Here is an 18,931-nt window from a genome sequence, read left to right as displayed (position 1 = left end):
TTTCATAATAAAGTATATTACATCACCTTTAATTTAAGATATATATAAAAGTGTCAGACTTTTCGAAACATTTTCAAAAGTTAAGTTGAAAAATTAAATTTTTTGTGAAAAAGTTTTCATTTTAAATCCCCCCCTGTGGGCAGGTAAAGAGTTAAATTTATAAAAAAAATATACCAAATGATAGGTAAAGACATCAAACATCTATAAAAAAAAATTATATTGTTTATTTTTGAGAAAGTTATGGCAGTGTTAAGTAAAACAAAATTGAAAAAATGTCGAAAATTATCGTTTTTTTAATTTATAATTTTTTTGGAGGTTTCCTCAATTTACGGGGAACGAGGGAAATTTTTGAGGGAAATGTCTTCGACTAGATACGATTTGTGATCTTTTGACGTATCGTTGAAAGAAATCGGTTCGGTGAGAGCTGAGAAAAAGTGGTAAGAGACACAAAAAAAAAAAAAACACATAGAAAAACCAATACTTTCTAAGCTTCGCATCGAAGCTAAAATAACTTGCTTTTTATAAATTTATCGGCCTTCAATATTTGCCGCCCCTTAAAATCAGCCATTTTAGGCAGTTGCCTATAGGCCTGCATATAAATACGCCGCTGGTACTCGTGTAATAGATGACTCACTCGAATTGCTCTTTGTTTGGATTTCAGGTCGATTTGATTTTACACCGTTATTTAAATGTAACAACGTATTATGAGGATCATTACATTTTAATCAATATCTACCAAAACATTTAGTTTTGTCGTGTTTACGTAAACAGATCTTACACAGGCCTATTTTATTTACTTTAGATATGCGCTCGGTTACCGATAACGCGATAAAAGATGGGCACTTATGTATATTGTGCGGCGGATTAAAAACAACACTTAATTGCTGTAGTTATCATAGTAGTTGATTTTTCGACTATTATTTGGATGTTTTACTAAACTACTTTTTCTGTCAACAGGCCATAAATAATCATTACTGAATTGCGTTGATTCTATGGATTCCATTATTTGAAAACGTTTGACTATAAATGTTGTTAATTCCTTGACAGTTGGTCCTTTATTCTTGTGTTACTTTATCTTCCACGACTTCGACGTTTCTCGATCCAGCTTTGAGCTCACTATGTGCAACAGTAAAGGACCCCAGTCTCCTGGTTTTTTCGTCTAAAGTTTCTAGAGCTTTCATATCACTATTTAAGTCGTCGATTAATGTACGTAATCAATCAGCAGTACTATCTTGTAACGGTTTTAATTCGACAATATTTCGGACATGTCTTTGGACTAACACCTTTTTATTATTATAACGTTCAATTAATGTAATCCAGACTGCATCATAGTTGGCGTCCGTTGTCTCAATGCATCTTATACAACTAGCTGTTTCTCCATTTGACGATTATTTGAAATAAAAGAATTTTTTAACTGGGGTTATAGTCGCACTAAAATGTACCAGGCGTCGGAACATATCAAAAAAGGCTGACCACTCTTCATTTTGCCACTAAAAGTCAGCATATTCAGTGCAGCTAGATTAATTATCGATTCCATCGAAGTAGGCTCTGTATTTTTTTTATCTATATAATCTATAAAAAAAAATTAAAGAACTTAGAGTTTAATTAATGCATTAAAAATCATTTTCAACCAACAAAAAATAATAGTAATAATAGAAAAATATGTTTTCAGATACTTGTAATAAAATACATGATGGAAATTCTGAATTATTATTACAATGATGTAATAAAAAAATAGTTATTAAAAATTAATTAAAATGTATGTTTTAATTGAAAAAATTAAATTGTAGTTTGGCCCTAAGTTGTTGATTTAAAGATAAGAAAATTAAACAAACATTTGAGCAAAGAGTACTTTGATTGATTTCAGTGTTCATAATATATTTAATAATAAATTTAGGTACAGCTACTACTCGACTACCTCTCTTTTAAAAAAAGGCCAGTGAATCCTCTAATATTGTATCAAGGTATGAAAATAACTCAATAAGTTTTAAATAATCTTTTTTTATTACTTTGATTAAAGAAATATGAATATTCAATTATTAAATAATTAATGGATTTTTAAAAAAGAATAGGCCATGTTTTTATCTTGTATACAATAAAATGTTGAGAATATTTTTAAATGATGTTATGTTCAACTGACAAACGATCATTTGTTCATTTGCTTTAGAACTATAACTAATGCAACACTGGTAGTAAATTTTGGATTCATAATCCTTGTTTCACAATAAAAATATTGATAATAAATTCTAAATTAATTTTTTTAATAGGTCGAGTGATTTATTTTATAAGTTAACTACTTGTTAATACCAATAATAATGGCTGTTTTTGCGTGGTGGAACATAATTATAAGTATTTGTTTAATTGGTAAGATAAAACTTAAAACTACATATCTTTTATATTAATTATTTTCGTNTAATCGGTAAGATAAAACTTAAAACTACATATCTTTTATATTAATTATTTTCGTTGACACAAAATATTGATTATATTATAGTCATCAAATGTCCGTCTAGCAACCATTTTTACTTTTATAATATTTTTCAATGTATTTTTTGAACTACGTAATTTCTCTGGATTATGAATATTATTAAAAAGATAACTTTAGTTTTATACAAGTCTCAAACTCTTTTAATTGAATGATCGAATATCTAATTATTTATACTATATATACTTTTTGTAAATCAAATATTTAACCAAAAATATCAAATATAAAAACGACAAAAGTATTAAAAAGTATATTAAATGTACGTTTTACCATTGTCAACGGCTAATATATGCCTTAAAGTGCATTGAAAACTTTTAAAGTCGTTAAAAATTGAGGTTAATCGTTTCGTAAATATGTTGTTTTTGTAATATACTGTAAATTCAAATTTATATTTATATAATTTTTTTATAGTTAAGTTTATCAAGTTTACTATCATATTTGCTGAGAAAAAAAATGTATTTAAGAGGAAAATCATTTTAAATATTTATTAATATTATAATTCATCTAATGTTATATGCTTAGAAAATATTTAAATCATATCCCTTTTTTTTTTGTTTTGTTATAGTACATGTACATATATTATTTTGACGCCTCAGTTCAAAACTGAGACAATTCAAAACATTTAGACTTTGGGTTTTGATCTCTAAGTTGTAGTTCATTATTCAACATTTAAAGTTTAAAATCCAATTCAATATAGCTAAGTTATTATACTGAAAAAATTGATTTTTTGAGTTGTTACAGTTTTGAACTAGGGCGTCGATTTTTTAAATTCATGTAATTAAGTTTTAAGTAAGTCAAAAATTCAAATTTATACAATTGTAATTGTAGGTAAAATAACAAGTTTAAGTGTTATAAGTGACATAAATGAATTCATTATCGAAGGAGATACAGCAATCATGAATTGTCGATATAATTATAAAAAAGACAAAGCTGTTCATAAGATAGAATGGTTCAAGGATGATAAATTATTATATCGATATTCTCCGTGGAATTCAACGAATACTGAAGTGTTCAATCACTTAAATTTAAGCCTCGAAGTAAAATTATAAAATTAATTACATTTTTATGTCTACTATTAACATNGATTATAAAAATAATTATATTTTTATGTCTACTATTAACATAATATGAAAAAGATAAAATCTTATTTATTATTAAAAATATCACATTCCCAACAAATTAAAATTATAATATTCGTGCTGTCAATATCCAATCAAGTATATAATACAGAGTAATTTCAATAATTTCGTGTCCATCGATCCTCTCACGTCACCAATCTGTATACAAATATTTAAATTATCATTAAAATTTAATTTTTACAGGTCAACAAATCGGATCCTCAGCGTCTATTCATAAAAAATGTGACCCAAGATTTTAGTGGTACATATATGTGTTCAATGAAAAGTGAAAGAATTAGTTCATCTGCGAGCGTTCCAATGATAGTTTTGCGTTAGTGTCTCAATTTGTATATAATTTTATTGTATTGATGTTACATAACTCAAATTTTTAAATGGACTAATTTAGTTTTAATATCAATGGAGAAACTTTATTCGTTAAAATAGCGTATATCAAAAAATGATTTTGTGAAGAGTAAAAATTATTTACTTTTCACAAAATCATTTTTAGCTTCGATGCGTAGCTAAGAAACTATTAGTTTTACTCTGTCTTGTTTTTTTTGTACGTATACGTGATTATTCCCGTTCCTATTTGACCGATTCTTAAAAAGATCATAAAATGGAAATAGTTGAAACTATAAATGTCATAATTTTGAACAAATTCCCCTCAGTCCCAGTAATAAAGAGAAGTGTCCCAAAAATAACACCTATTATAAAATAGTCAGTCAATATTGATATTTTTAGTTTTCATTTTATATTGAAATAATTTTTTAAAACTGGATGGATTATTACGGAATTTTTATTGATAATACTTCAAACATTTGCCTTGCTGATGACATGATTTTTTGGAAAATCACTAACTTAGGTACCGTGGGACTTAAAAATCATATTATTAAAAATCAATCAATTACAAAGAAATAATGTCTTTATAATGAAAATTAGTAATTATTCAAAGGGAGTGCTATAACCCCTTAAATGCGTCGCTGATACTTAATGAAGAAAAAAATTTTAGCTGATTCGTGTGTAAAAGTTCAGGCTGAATTATTATTTTTATTTTATTTTCAGAAAAAGACAATGCAGTTTTGAAAGTCGAAAAAACTTATTATTTAGTTGGTAAAAAGCTTCGGGCAAAATGTATATCACCAACTACTTTGTTTCCAATTAATATTACTTGGTTTGTAAACGACCAAGAGGCATGTATACGATTTTAAAATATATTTAGATTAATTACTACTCATAAAAATATCGTGTGCCGGTGTAGATATAACTAATAAAGTATTGAATCTGAAAGTTATTAAAGTCACTATATTAAACTGCTGTAGTACTATCTTATTATATAATAGAACAAGGAAAAAAACGCTTTTCTAGAAAAATTATTTAGCGTGCTCGGATTTTCAAAATTTTTTTTTCAACAAAAGCACTCGGTCACTAGACTCCGGGAAAATTATTGGAGAAGGTCGGAAAATTTTTGCCGCTCTCCCGCGAGCGTTTTAAAATTTCGACCGTTTTTGAGAAAAACACTCGCTGACGCCAGCGTTTTACGACTTAAGGTTTGAAATTTTCATCAGACCCGCCCAATAATATTCCTGAGATATGATAAAAAAATTAATTCAATCCGTTCATTTTTCACCGTTTTATGAGGTTTTTTTTTTTTAAGTCCACGCGCATGGTTTTAATATGCGCATTGATTCTTGTCTGCTCATACGTTTATTATGAACCTTAATTATATGGTGTAGTATGTATTTTTATTAGGACACTATTTTGCATTTGCACATAGCACTATACCTTATCGAGGAATATTATATGTTATATATAAATTTTAAGACGGTTATAATTATATAAGTTTGTACTTTCATTATCAGAACAGTACATTATTAATAATTTTTTTCTTCTCATAAATGATGTATGAGTCTATGAGTTTATCGTTTAAATTATGATTTATCTATGACAACTATGCTGTCCAACGTTAAATCGCAGTTACCAATATTTTTAACAAAATTAAATTTTTACATAGTCTACGTATAATAACCCGCTGAATTTTTTTTAATTATTCTATAATATGAACACAACTATTATAATTAGAATATTGATAATTTTTGTGTTTACCAGGGGTGTATTTAAGGGAGATATGGGCCCCCCTTGAACCAGGGCTATCAATATTTTTTTAGGCAACTTCTAATAAATAAGTACCTAATGTTCTTTTTTTTCATCATTACTTTAATTTTTAGCAAAAAAAATTCTATAATATGTTTAACAAAGTAAAAAATATTAAATACCCTCCTAAAATAATTTTTGAATAGGCCTAAAGGGTGAAGGGAATACCTCATTAACAAACGTTAACCTTATATCCAATACATTTTACTATCATTTTTATAGTACAATTACAATCAAATTTACTATATTTTTTCTCTTTTTGAATTTTAATAATAACATTTTTAATATATTTTTGTTACACCCCTACCGGAATCAACTTATGATGACGGCCCGAAGAATCTTACTCGTCGAAGGCGCGTAAGGCTCGTAGGGCTCCGGGTCTGGGGCGTTATATTATATAGTTATATTATATAAAGAGTGAAGTATATAGGGTGTTCAGTAAGTAAGGAAAAGAGTTTCTACCGTTCTCATTGTTTGTAACAATTGACCAGTTTCTTTACTTTTTGAACACCCTGGTATATATTATCATTAACTACTAAATTATTTAAAAAATAAAAATATTATTTTTAAAATCATTTTAGTAGAATATCGTAGCCTTACAATATAAACGAAATATTTAAAAAAATATCATTTTGACATAACTTACTCAAAAATCCCATTATATTGTTTATAGAATTTTAATTGAGTTTAAGATAACTTTCTTGTTTTAAGTCTGTATCATTAGGCTCAGAAATTTATACCAAATATTAATTAACAACAAAATGTTAAAAACCATATATTTTGATGTTTGAATTTTAGGGGTGTGATATATTCTTAATTTGTTAATCATTATAACATTTTTAAGTCTCTTATGCCTTATGAGGGTTTAACTATTTTTAACGGTAATATTTAATATAATATTATTATATTAATAATCATTTATTTTTTTAGATATCTAATAACAAACCATTAACACTTCGTGTTCCTAATGAGTTTAAGACATATTCGTCTTTAGAATATGACGTTTTATCTACTAATCAGTTGAAAATACGTTGTGTATTCAGTTATTTTAATAAAATCCATTCTGATGTGGAAGTAGTTGTCAACAAAAATATTTATGGTAAGTTGCCTAGAGTTTTTGATAACTTCCACATGTAATAAAATAAAATAGTGGTTTGAATATAACATGTTTCCATATTTAAAAAACAAATTATAATTATATAATATTTCACTTACATGCATATTTGAATATTTTGCGGAATATTTAATTTATTGTAAATAAACCTAATAACACATGGATTAATGTACCGTTATAAGGATTTACTGGGTGATTTATCCTTGGATATCATTTAAGAGACAAGCTAATAGTTAAATAAGTTTATTTCAAAAATATTTTTAAGTATCTCTTATCAAAAAAAAATATTATTCTCTGATCATCAGAATATTGGGTTAGCTCTAATGAAAAATATATTATGTAGTAGTTACAATCTTAAGACTAGTCTTTTTTTTTTAGATATGATGTCATCTGTTAATGAAGAATTATCTGAAGTAAAATCAATAGTTCAGAAATTAATTCTTGATCAACAAATTTCAAAAACTTGAAGAGAAAGTATTAAATATTCACTCATTTATTTATACTAAATTACAATAATAGTTTAAAATAATTACACGTTTATAAAATAAAAAATGTTATTCATTATGTACTTTGTATGAAAAAATATAAATAAAGTTGAAAAATATGAAAATTAATTTAAATTATATTAAAACTACAATCAATCCGAAATTTTCTGATATTATTATACAGGTTTGATAAATTTTAAACCTGGAAGGGAGTTATGAACATGATTAATCCTAATGTAATAATTATATCGAGAATTTTTTTGTTATTTCTTATTGTAATAAATTTCTCAATATATATATATAAGTTTATTTTCCGCAAGAGTCATAAGTTCAACATTTAATATAAGTTCAATAGTTCAATAGTTAATATAAGTTTAATAGTTCAATTGTTTTTATATTGACTTGAAATAATCCAATTATTTAAACATTTAACAAACATTAGACTTAGTCTATTTGGAGTAGTTTTTTTTTATATAATGTACAAACAAACTTGGAATAACATTAAAATTTATGTTAATTTTCATCAGATACTGTTCGATTCTATTACTGAAGCATAATATCTATTTTACGTTAAAAGTTTATACCAAATTGTTATCTTTTGTAAAGGAAAAATATACTATTTTTTTGTTTTGTTTAATAAAATTGATTTTATTAATTTTATATATAAAAAAAAAAATATGATGGCTTTAATCACACAGTTGAAGTTCATAATTTGTACTTATTTACTTGGTAAGTAAAATGTTTATTTATATTTTGAATTTTTTATTATTTAGATGAATTCAAAATATAGTTTCATGAGACAACTCGTATAATAACATTATTACTCGTATTATAAAATTAAAGTTTATAATGTATTCGATAGTTTATAAAATATAATTTTCATTTGAATCAATCTAATTGTTTAAACATTTAACAAAGTTGACTTAATGTGTGCAGAGACAAAAATCCGTATATCCGATCTTGAGAAGGAATTGTGAAATTATAAGCTTTTAAGAAACACTTAGGTTAACACGGAAGCTTTAATAATAACGTCAACCGGTAGTGATAGAATATATTGGAAATAGAAAATATTATTGTTTAATAGTATTTTCTGTCTAAAAATTAATTAAAAATAATTTTTCATTATTAAGTTATGTGTCCTACTACTTTTTTGGAGCTTGTTTTTATATATAACTTAATAATTATAGGTAAAGTTAATAGTTTTAATGTTTTTACCGAAATTACACCGGACATTACAATGGAAGGTTATTCAGTAATGATTTCGTGTCATTTCGGGTCTTGAAGAAAATGAGTCAATTAATTCAATAGAATGGTATAATAATGAAAAATTATTATATCGTTATTCTCCAAAGAATACGCTTAATACTAGTGATTTCAATAACCCAAATATTTTTATTAGTGTAAGTTTTGAAAATTAATCACCCATTTAATTACTACTTATCAATAGAATAAAAATAAAATTCATGTAGAATAATAATGAATTATAATTTCTTAGAATTACAACGAATATAAAGAGGAGGTTGATTTTATTAGAATGTTCTTAATTAATGTTACCAGAGATTTTAGTGGCATTTATCGATGTAAAGTCACACTTGATACGCCTTCTTTAATATCAAATGAATCGTCCAGAGAAATTATAGTATTGCGTAAGTATTAAAGTGGATCGAAAATAATGAATCTTTAATATATTAATTGAGTACCTGCTAAATTTATTTAATACACAAAAAAAGCAAATTTTAAGTTAACCTTTTTTTGCGTATTAAAGACAACGTTTTACATTTGATCTAATAACCATCCACATTGAGTTGACACTTCTAGCTGATTATTACCAATAATTTAAAGTTTTGTAGTAAAATAAAAAATATAAACATAAATTTAAAATTATGTTTGTTTAAATGATATTTAGTATACTGTTGAATGTTAAGAACATTTTTAAAAACTTTGACCTTCAAAAACTACAAAAATTGATTTTTTCTAACTGTTATAAAATTTAAAGAAGTTGCAAAAAAATTATAGTATATATATTATTTATATTATAATATACACAGAGTGTATTGTGAGAAAAATAAAAAATTTCTAAAATTTTTTTCGAATTAAACAATAAAATATTCTTATTTTATGAGTAAAAATAATTTTTTTAGCTATTTTATACCTTATATCTTAGATTTTATTACATTTTGTTTTTATTTATAAAAATGTTACTTGCAGAAAAAGAACACCCAATATTGAAAGTAGAAAAACTCAAATATACAAACGGTGAAAAACTTCGAGCAAATTGTACGTCACCAACAACACATTTTACTAATAATATAACTTGGTTTATAAATGATAAAGAGGTATATATATATAACTTTAAAATAGAAGACAGACAGAAAAACATTATTTTTTAAATAAAAAAATGATCTCTCTTTGATTCAAAACTACTTTAAATTAGTAATAATATTGTATACTTGTCTAAATGTCATTTGAAATGGATATCTCTGAACAAAATTTGTTTACACATTCCAATTTGATAATAAATTGTAAATGTAATTCGCACCGACTGAATATAGCCTTAGAATTTTTGTAAGTTAGTTTTAGACGTAAGACTAATCCTGGCGATGAAAAGTACAATTTTGTGTAAAAATCGCAAATTAAAAAAAAAAAACTGTAATAAGTAATTGCGCAAAAACCAGTTTGAAAGTGTTTTTAAGAAATTAGTGTTAACTCCATTGGAATATTAAAAACGGATGATTAGAGGCCAATTCCTTTTATTATTTTTTCAAAGCTATTTTATAAAAAAATCTACTATCAAAATATATTGATATATTACAGGAAATTTTTACAAAAAAATGTTATAGCAATCAATGCCTTATGATAAATTACAATTTAAATTTCATAACTGAAATTATAATTAACTAATGAGGGTCAGAATAATTGATTTATCTTTTCTTTTTATTAATAATTTCTACTAACATTTTTTCTAAAAGAATCATCCTATATACAAATACTTCATAGCTTTTTATACAATTTCCGTGGAAATAACAATACAAAATTATTGAATATCAATTACAAAATTAATTTTAATTACTTGATCAATATTTATTCATGTATTATACTTATAAATTATAAAACTTGTAATTAGGATAAATTATGGAATTAGTAAGCGTCGATATTTCATGAAGATATAATTTGGTGAATTTTGTAGAAAGTAAAATGTCTGTTGTAATGTAATTATTTTGAGTTCTACATTCACCATATGATTGGATCTCTTTTATGTTTAAAATAAAACCAAAGGATAAGGTCTAGGTTCGGTTCGAATTTCAACTATTATTAGTTCATTTTAAACGTATATCTGTTTATATCAAGAAAAAAAAAATTGTCTAAAATTAATTTTTATGATCTTATTTCAGATAACTAATAATAGACCAGAAACATTTTTTTTGCCTGGTATTTCATTCACATTGATCAAGACTTTTTCGTATTTGGAATACAACGTTGTGTCATCAAGCCAACTGAAAGTACACTGTTCAATTACATATAGTCCATTTCGACCTATACAAATATCTAAATATTTTAAAATTAATAATAATGATAATATCGAAAAAGTGATTAAAGAATATACAAAAGATATAACTGATGTAGAAGTGGTTGTCAACAGTGAATAAGTTTTGTTACATTGGTTCAAACCTCATTAACATAATTCAATTCTAATAATAAAATTATTGTTAATATAAAAATATTAAATAATATTATTTTATATTTGCATGTTTGAACTTATGTGTTAATTTTAAGGAATATGAGGCCTTCATAATGAGGGTTAATAAATTTTTAATGACTCAAAATTAAATGACTCAAAAGACGCGGGACCGCAAGCGCCGTCGAACGGTACCCGAAGAGGCGGCGAAAAAAGAAAAAGGCGAATTTTGATGCGAGAAATAACGTAAAATTCTTCCAGGTGGCTCATATATAGAGGGGCTTAGTAAAATAGTATATAGAGGGAGACTAGAGACTAGAGATTAGTATATAGAGTGAGATAGAGACTAGAGATTAAAAGAACTACAAAATTAACATATGTTATATTCTATGGTAAGGTTTTCAACTTTCTCTCTTGAATATTTTGAAAGTACTAATAAATACCTACAAACTCATAAAAAATCAATTTCTATTACAATACTTTTTGTTACTGATAAATGTTAGTTCGGTAAAAATTACGTGAGAGGGAAAGATGACGAATGATTTTTATTCGTCATCTTACACGACGGGTTTTTTTCATTATTTATACATTTTTTTTATTTTATTAGTATTCCAAATTCTGTTAAATTTTTTATATTGATAACAATAATATTAAGATTATTATTATTATTAATATGATTATACAAATTTATAATATAATAGTGTAATAAATAACAACTAATAAAATTTATCAAATAAATTTATAATTTAAAATTGGTCATAAATTCACAGTTACTTTCGATAGTAACATCAATTAAATATTAACATACATTTACAATATGTAAAAATAAGTGAAAGGAAAAGTTGGGAAGATAAAGACATGATGTTTGTTATATTAGATGTCACAGAAATGTTTGAGTCTGAACACTGCTGCAATAAAATATAATGTACCCGAGTCTATTTTAAGAAGATAATTAAAAAAACGATATTTTATCGTTTTTTATCGTTCATATTTCAGAAGTAAAAGAAATTGATGTGGATTTTCCTCGAAATTTAGGGAGGTATAAAAATACTTTTTTTGAATCACAAATGAAGGAATTGAAACAATACGTGTTTGATATTGATAAAAGAGCTTATGGTTTAACACGAAAACANTATGTTTGAACTTATGTGTTAATTTTAAGGAAAATGAGGCCTTCATAATGAGGGTTGATAAATTTTTAATGACTCAAAAGACGCGGGACCGCAAGCGCCGTCGAACGGTACCCAAAGAGGCTGAGAAAAAAGAAAAAGGCGAATTTTGATGCGAGAAAAAATGTAAAATTTTTCCAGGTGGCTCATATATAGAGGGGCTTAGTAAAATAGTATATAGAGGGAGACTAGAGACTAGAGATTAGTATTTGAAAGTACTAATAAATACCTACAAACTCATAAAAAATCAATTTCTATTACAATACTTTTAGCTTCGATGCGAAGCTGAGAAGGTATTGGTTTTACTAAGATGTGTTTTTTTTTTTTTTTTTTTTTTTTTTTNTGCTGAAAAAAATGGAGTGGCCCATAGATTTAATGCAGAAAAAGAACTGCTGGTGAAGGTTTTGTTAAATAGTTTATGAAAGAATGTTAGCTAACATTAAGAAAACCTGAGTCTACATCAGTTGCTAGACTCATGGCATTTAATCGAGTCAACGTTAGTAATTTTTTTGAGTTACTTAAAGAAATCAGATTAAAATACTCATTCACAGCTGAACAAATCTACGTTGACGAGTCAGGATTTTCCACAGTGGCAACAAAAACACCAAAAGTCATCAGTCCCATTGGTACTCGCCGAGTGATAAAAATTTCGTCAGCCGAACGTGGGTTCACAGTGACATGTTTGCGCGCCATGAGCGCTACTGGAAATTAATTACCTCCATTTTTTATCAATCCTAGGGAGAGAATAAATCCAAGATTTTTAGAAGGTGTCCCTTCGAGCTCAGCAGTAGTACCACATATTTCAGGATGGATGACAGCTACCAATTTCGTTAAAACATTTTGCACCGTATGTGTCGCCCAAGTATTACACATCCACTTCTTCTTCTCATGGACAACCATGCCTCTCTTATAACCATTGAGGCTATTNAAAAGGGATTTAAAATGACAACTTTTTTACAAAAAATTAATTTTTTCAACTTAACTTTTGAAAGTGTTCCGGAAGGTCTGACACTTTTATATATATCTTAAATTAAAGCTAATGTAATATACTTTATAATAGTAAAAAAAAATTTCGGACTTTATTTTATCTTCATGGTGAAAACAGACATTAAACTTAATAAAAAAAATACGATTTTTGTAAAAAAANTATGAGGCCTTCATAATGAGGGTTAATAAATTTTTAATGACTCAAAATTAAATGACTCAAAAGACGCGGGACCGCAAGCGCCGTCGAACGGTACCCGAAGAGGCGGCGAAAAAAGAAAAAGGCGAATTTTGATGCGAGAAATAACGTAAAATTCTTCCAGGTGGCTCATATATAGAGGGGCTTAGTAAAATAGTATATAGAGGGAGACTAGAGACTAGAGATTAGTATATAGAGTGAGATAGAGACTAGAGATTAAAAGAACTACAAAATTAACATATGTTATATTCTATGGTAAGGTTTTCAACTTTCTCTCTTGAATATTTTGAAAGTACTAATAAATACCTACAAACTCATAAAAAATCAATTTCTATTACAATACTTTTTGTTACTGATAAATGTTAGTTCGGTAAAAATTACGTGAGAGGGAAAGATGACGAATGATTTTTATTCGTCATCTTACACGACGGGTTTTTTTCATTATTTATACATTTTTTTTATTTTATTAGTATTCCAAATTCTGTTAAATTTTTTATAATGATAACAATAATATTAAGATTATTATTATTATTAATATGATTATACAAATTTATAATNTGAGGCTATTCATTTTTGCAGGGAAAATGGAATTATTATGCTCGGATTCCCACCTCATACTAGCCACTGATTATAAACCCTAAATGTGGGTTTTTATGACGGCCTACAGTTAGGCAGTTGATGATTTTTTGGTATTCAATCCAGCTGTTTGCATTAGCATGACACATATGCCTGAGATATTTTGTAACGCTTATCACAAAGTTGCTAGTCTCCGCACTGCTGTTAATGCTTTCAATGCAACGGGTATTGAGCCTTTTGATAATAATATTTTTACAAATGAAGACTTTTAATCATTATTAGCCACTGACATACTAACTACAACCCCAACTTCTATAAATGATTCCAACCTTCAGCGTCAGCCTATATGCTCTCAATCTATGGATCCGTCACCGTCTTCTTCTTCAACCCTTCTTCCATTTCCAGTGGCAATTAAAAAAATTGTCAGAAAGCCAAGGAAGAAATTACCATAATTGAACTTATCGAGAACTCCTGTAAAAGAAGTGCTTGAAATGAAGTAAAGGAGTAAGAAGAAAAAGAGATGAAGTGAGAAAGAAAGATTAATTGAAAAAGCAAACAAAAAACAATGGGCAACAGAAAAAAAGTTGAAGCATAAATTGGTTTTTCACAATCAGTAATCACATTAACCAATTAACAATGTGATTACAGAATTTAAAATTTCTATTAATATTATTTTTGATGTTAAGAAAGTCGAAATATTTTATGAAGTTTTTATTTAAGTTTTGTTTTTGATACTTAATGTTTTAACATAATATGTTTTATGTTGATAAAAAGTTGTTAAAGTNAGTGTAATAAATAACAACTAATAAAATTTATCAAATAAATTTATAATTTAAAATTGGTCATAAATTCACAGTTGCTTTCGATAGTAACGTCAATTAAATATTAACATACCACGGCAATATGTAAAAATAAGTGAAAGAAAAAGTTGGGAAGATAAAGACATGATGTTTGTTATATCAGATGTCACAGAAATGTTTGAGTCTGAACGCTGCTGCAATAAAATATAATGTACCCGAGTCTACTTTAAGAAGATAATTAAAAAAACGATATTTTATCGTTTTTTATCGTTTATATTTCAGAAGCAAAAGAAATTGATGTGGATTTTCCTCGAAATTTAGGGAGGTATAAAAAAACTTTTTTTGAATCACAAATGAAGGAATTGAAACAATACGTGTTTGATATTGATAAAAGAGCTTATGGTTTAACACGAAAACAGTTTTCTCATTTATGCTATGACTAAGCTGAAAAAAATGGAGTGGCCCATAGATTTAATGCAGAAAAAAAACTGCTGGTGAAGGTTTTGTTAAATAGTTTATGAAAGAATGTGAGCTAACATTAAGAAAACCTGAGTCTACATCAGTTGCTAGACTCATGGCAATTAATCGAGTCAACGTTAGTAATTTTTTTGAGTTACTTAAAGAAATCAGATTAAAATACTCATTCACAGTTAAAAAAATCTACAACGTTGACGAGTCAGGATTTTCCACAGTGGCAACAAAAACACCAAAAGTCATCAGTCCCATTGGTACTCGCCGAGTGATAAAAATTTCGTCAGCCGAACGTGGGTTCACAGTGACACGTGTGCGCGCCATGAGCTCTACTGGAAATTAATTACCTCCATTTTTTATCAATCCTAGGGAGAGAATAAATCCAAGATTTTTAGAAGGTGTCCTTTCGAGCTCAGCAGTAGTACCACATATTTCAGGATGGATGACAGCTACCAATTTCGTTAAAACATTTTGCACCGTATGTGTCGCCCAAGTATTACACATCCACTTCTTCTTCTCATGGACAACCATGCCTCTCTTATAACCATCGAGGCTATTCATTTTTGCAGGGAAAATGGAATTATTATGCTCGGATTCCCACCTCATACTAGCCACTGATTATAACCCCATAGATGTGGGTTTTTATGACTTAATGTTTTAACATAATATGTTTTATGTTGATAAAAAGTTGTTAAAGTTATTTTTATGATTAATACTTAATTTTTATATTATATTTATAATTTTATTTAATCTCAAGTATTGTTCGTCGTCTTACCCCAATCCATTCGTCATCTTACCCCATAGGTGGAGAAAGATGACGAAAATGACAATTTTCAGGAAAACTCATATTTCACTCTTAAGAAGTTGAGAGGGGCGTTTGAAAAAAATTGTAGTGATAGGCTATGTATTCTAAGAAGTCAGGAAAAATCGTAGAAGCTTAAGCTCGCCATCTTCTTACTCCACTATATACATATATATATATATATATTAAAAATTAAGTGAATTATAGTGATTTTCTTTCTATTAGCTTCGATGTGTAGCTGAAAAGGTTTTATTTTATTATGATGTGTTTTTTTTTGTGACTGTTACCACTCAATCTCAGCTCTCACTGAAACCATTTTGATGAACAATACGTCAAAAGATCACAAATCGTATCTAGTCGAAAACATAACCCTCAAAATTGAAAAAATTTCCCTTGTTCTCTGTAAATGGAGGAAATCGCCAAAAAAATTACAAATTTAAAGATCGGTAATTCTTGACATTTTTTCAATTTTTTTTTCTTAAAACTGACATAATTTTTTTAAAAATGAACAAATCAATATAATTTTTTTTTTTATAGATGCATAATGTCTTTACTTATGATTTTATATTTTTTTTTTTATAAAACTGACCCTTTACCTGCCCACGGGTAAAGATTCAAAATAACAACTTTTTCACAAAAATATAACTTATTTTTTAACAATCCGTAGACACAAATTCAAGTATCAAATCGTGTGACTTCTACTTGACATTTTAACCAGCCAGCAGCACGTCACTTCAGTGGACTATGGGAGGCAACAATCAAGATCTCTAAGTATCACCAGCTGTGTATAATTGGTAACCAAATATCTACTGTCAAAGAATTAACTACATTAGTTGTACGTATTGAAGGAATCCTCATTTCATGACCGCTCACACCTATGTAATCCGACCCCAATGATTTGTGTACACTTACGCCAGGTCATTTTTACCATTGTACGTTTAGAGCATATTTTTCTAAAATAATATGCAAAACCACTATAGGACAAAACTGAAATATATTTTAGGAATATAAATGAAAGTTTTCAGAGATCAGAGATTTATAAATCATTAAATTATTTGTAGTAATAAAATTAAGTTACCGAATATAGTCACAACATAGTATACAGTTCATGTATAATATAAACTGGACGGATGAAACCGAGTATCTGCCATTAATCCCTGATGGAAGGATTGTGCCTATGTAGTGGCATTGTTACAAGAAGATGAGAGGTAGTTTTTAGATGCCGTTGGATAGTGCGCAATGATCTTCTTCGTCAACCGGACACCGCGCGGTAATCTGTTCAGATATTCAGTACCGCGGCAAACACAACGCCGGTAATACTTACCTCGCACGTGTATCGTCGACAGCGGTATAGCTTACGAAAGGATAAAACACGTTAAAAATTAAACGCACTTTGGAAATAAAATTTCGTTAATTTTTATCTTGTTATATGCATTAAATTAAACGCTTTCATTGAATTTGTTTTAGATCGGTTAGATAAAAAAAAAAAAATGATTATGGTCTCTAATATGTGGTGGAACGTAATTTTTGGAATTTATTTAATTGGTAAGTATTAAGTAACACATTGATTTAATTTTATTTGCTGATTTGTCGGTATGATATTTTTAAATCAACAAATCCACTTTAAAGACTTCAAGTTATTGAATAATCAAGATGGAATTTTTGAGGTTTTTGAGATCAATGTGCGGAAATTTGCAATAAGCCACCCGCAGTAATCCTAAAGACTTTTTTTAGTATTTCATTGCAAAGTATAACATGATAAAAAAAAGGCCATTACTATTTTTAAAATAGTCCCCGGGAACTTAACCCTGTTTCTCTTAAACTGCGCTTGTGACTAACACATAAAATTTATGCTTTAAAGGGTTCTATAATAAATGTAAGCTTTATATCATTATTAATTGTTTATAGTAATAAAATTATAGTTACCTAGTCATTAAATAGAATTATTTCAGTAATTATTACTTACCTAAAAAATACTCGTATATTTTTCTTAAACAATATGTGTGACTAATGTTAGTCTTGTATAATATACTAATAGTGGTGTAAAAAGAAGAATGCGAGGAATTGCTGTTGCATCATCAGGAGTCTTATTGACATTCCACTGTTAAATCAAAAAAGAAAATCGGTATCTTGGAAAGTTTTTAAGAAGATGCCTTTTATGTTTTTTGCATTGAGGTCAAATTTGTAGCTTTACGCCACTAAATATACATAAGTTTAACTAAGAAAATAATGTATGTATATATATATATAATTATATTATATGTAGTTGGTTTTAAATCCTAATATAAATTCCTCTTAATAATTTTATTCTTTTTAAAAATTATTTAAAATTGTTTTAAATAATTACGTATTAAAAAATAATAATTTATACATATTTATCAAACAAATCTGAATAAAACATGTTAAACGTAATCCTCGCCAGGACTTCACCAAAAAAAAAAAAAATATGAAAAATTCCTTATAAAAATAAATATTTTAAATAATACATAAAAAATTGTAATTTATATAATAATAATATAAAAAATTGTTAAAATAACCTAATTTAAAATAATGTACCTATTCCTTTAATTTGTAATACGAATTTTAGTAAATTGTAACTAATGGCCACAGCAGACGAAGTTTTAGATAAACAAAAAATAAAAACGTGTTAAAGATCAAAAGTTAATTTTTATCTATGAACGAAATTGTGCAATGATGTTTATATTTAACATTTTAAATTGTATAGATTCAATCCATAAACTAGTCTCTAAATTAATAGTATAATTATTAATAATAGTTTTTTTGTGGCAAAAAAATTACTTGCACAACAAAAATATTCTACTGTTAAAAAAATTTACCAGTAGTTTCAACAGAAAACTAATATTAGTTAAATAAAATAAATTAATATTTATTTAGTAGGTC

General features: G+C 26.9%; 3 protein-coding genes across 5 annotated transcripts in view; all 3 read left to right on the top strand.

Moving 5' to 3' along the window:
- The first annotated feature begins 1,790 nt into the window (after window positions 1–1,790).
- LOC126907763 (junctional adhesion molecule-like) lies at window positions 1,791–7,678 on the top strand. Of its 2 annotated transcripts, XM_050689361.1 has the most exons (8): window positions 1,791–1,964; window positions 2,068–2,189; window positions 2,268–2,364; window positions 3,314–3,522; window positions 3,808–3,934; window positions 4,666–4,793; window positions 6,685–6,853; window positions 7,247–7,678. In XM_050689361.1, exons 3-8 carry the CDS (start codon window positions 2,316–2,318, stop codon window positions 7,333–7,335), a joined length of 771 nt encoding a protein of 256 aa, XP_050545318.1. In that variant the 5' UTR covers window positions 1,791–1,964; window positions 2,068–2,189; window positions 2,268–2,315; the 3' UTR covers window positions 7,336–7,678. The 2 variants fall into 2 exon arrangements, with proteins under 2 accessions (XP_050545318.1, XP_050545310.1); XM_050689353.1 differs by having other exon boundaries at window positions 2,073–2,364.
- Window positions 7,679–7,990: 312 nt separating this feature from the next.
- On the top strand, window positions 7,991–11,016 carry LOC126907802 (uncharacterized). The gene is made up of 5 exons (XM_050689409.1): window positions 7,991–8,082; window positions 8,541–8,753; window positions 8,849–8,999; window positions 9,562–9,689; window positions 10,746–11,016. The coding sequence occupies exons 3-5, from the start codon at window positions 8,888–8,890 to the stop codon at window positions 10,998–11,000; spliced, it is 495 nt and encodes a 164-aa protein (XP_050545366.1). The 5' UTR covers window positions 7,991–8,082; window positions 8,541–8,753; window positions 8,849–8,887; the 3' UTR covers window positions 11,001–11,016.
- Window positions 11,017–17,308: 6,292 nt separating this feature from the next.
- Window positions 17,309–18,931, top strand: part of LOC126907751 (uncharacterized) — a 30,719-nt gene continuing 29,096 nt past the window's right edge. For both annotated transcript variants that reach the window (XM_050689348.1, XM_050689340.1), the window contains exon 1: window positions 17,309–17,575. In XM_050689348.1, the coding sequence (XP_050545305.1) occupies window positions 17,521–17,575 (55 nt within the window). In that variant the 5' untranslated portion in view covers window positions 17,309–17,520. The remainder of the gene's footprint in view (window positions 17,576–18,931) is intronic.

This window comes from Daktulosphaira vitifoliae, unplaced genomic scaffold (genome assembly GCF_025091365.1).
Source record: "Daktulosphaira vitifoliae isolate Bord-2020 unplaced genomic scaffold, ASM2509136v1 Scaffold_1, whole genome shotgun sequence".
NCBI classification, from domain to species: domain Eukaryota; kingdom Metazoa; phylum Arthropoda; class Insecta; order Hemiptera; family Phylloxeridae; genus Daktulosphaira; species Daktulosphaira vitifoliae.
The sequence above is the reverse complement of the archived record's forward strand: the minus strand, read 5'-3'. Positions and strand labels throughout refer to the sequence as shown.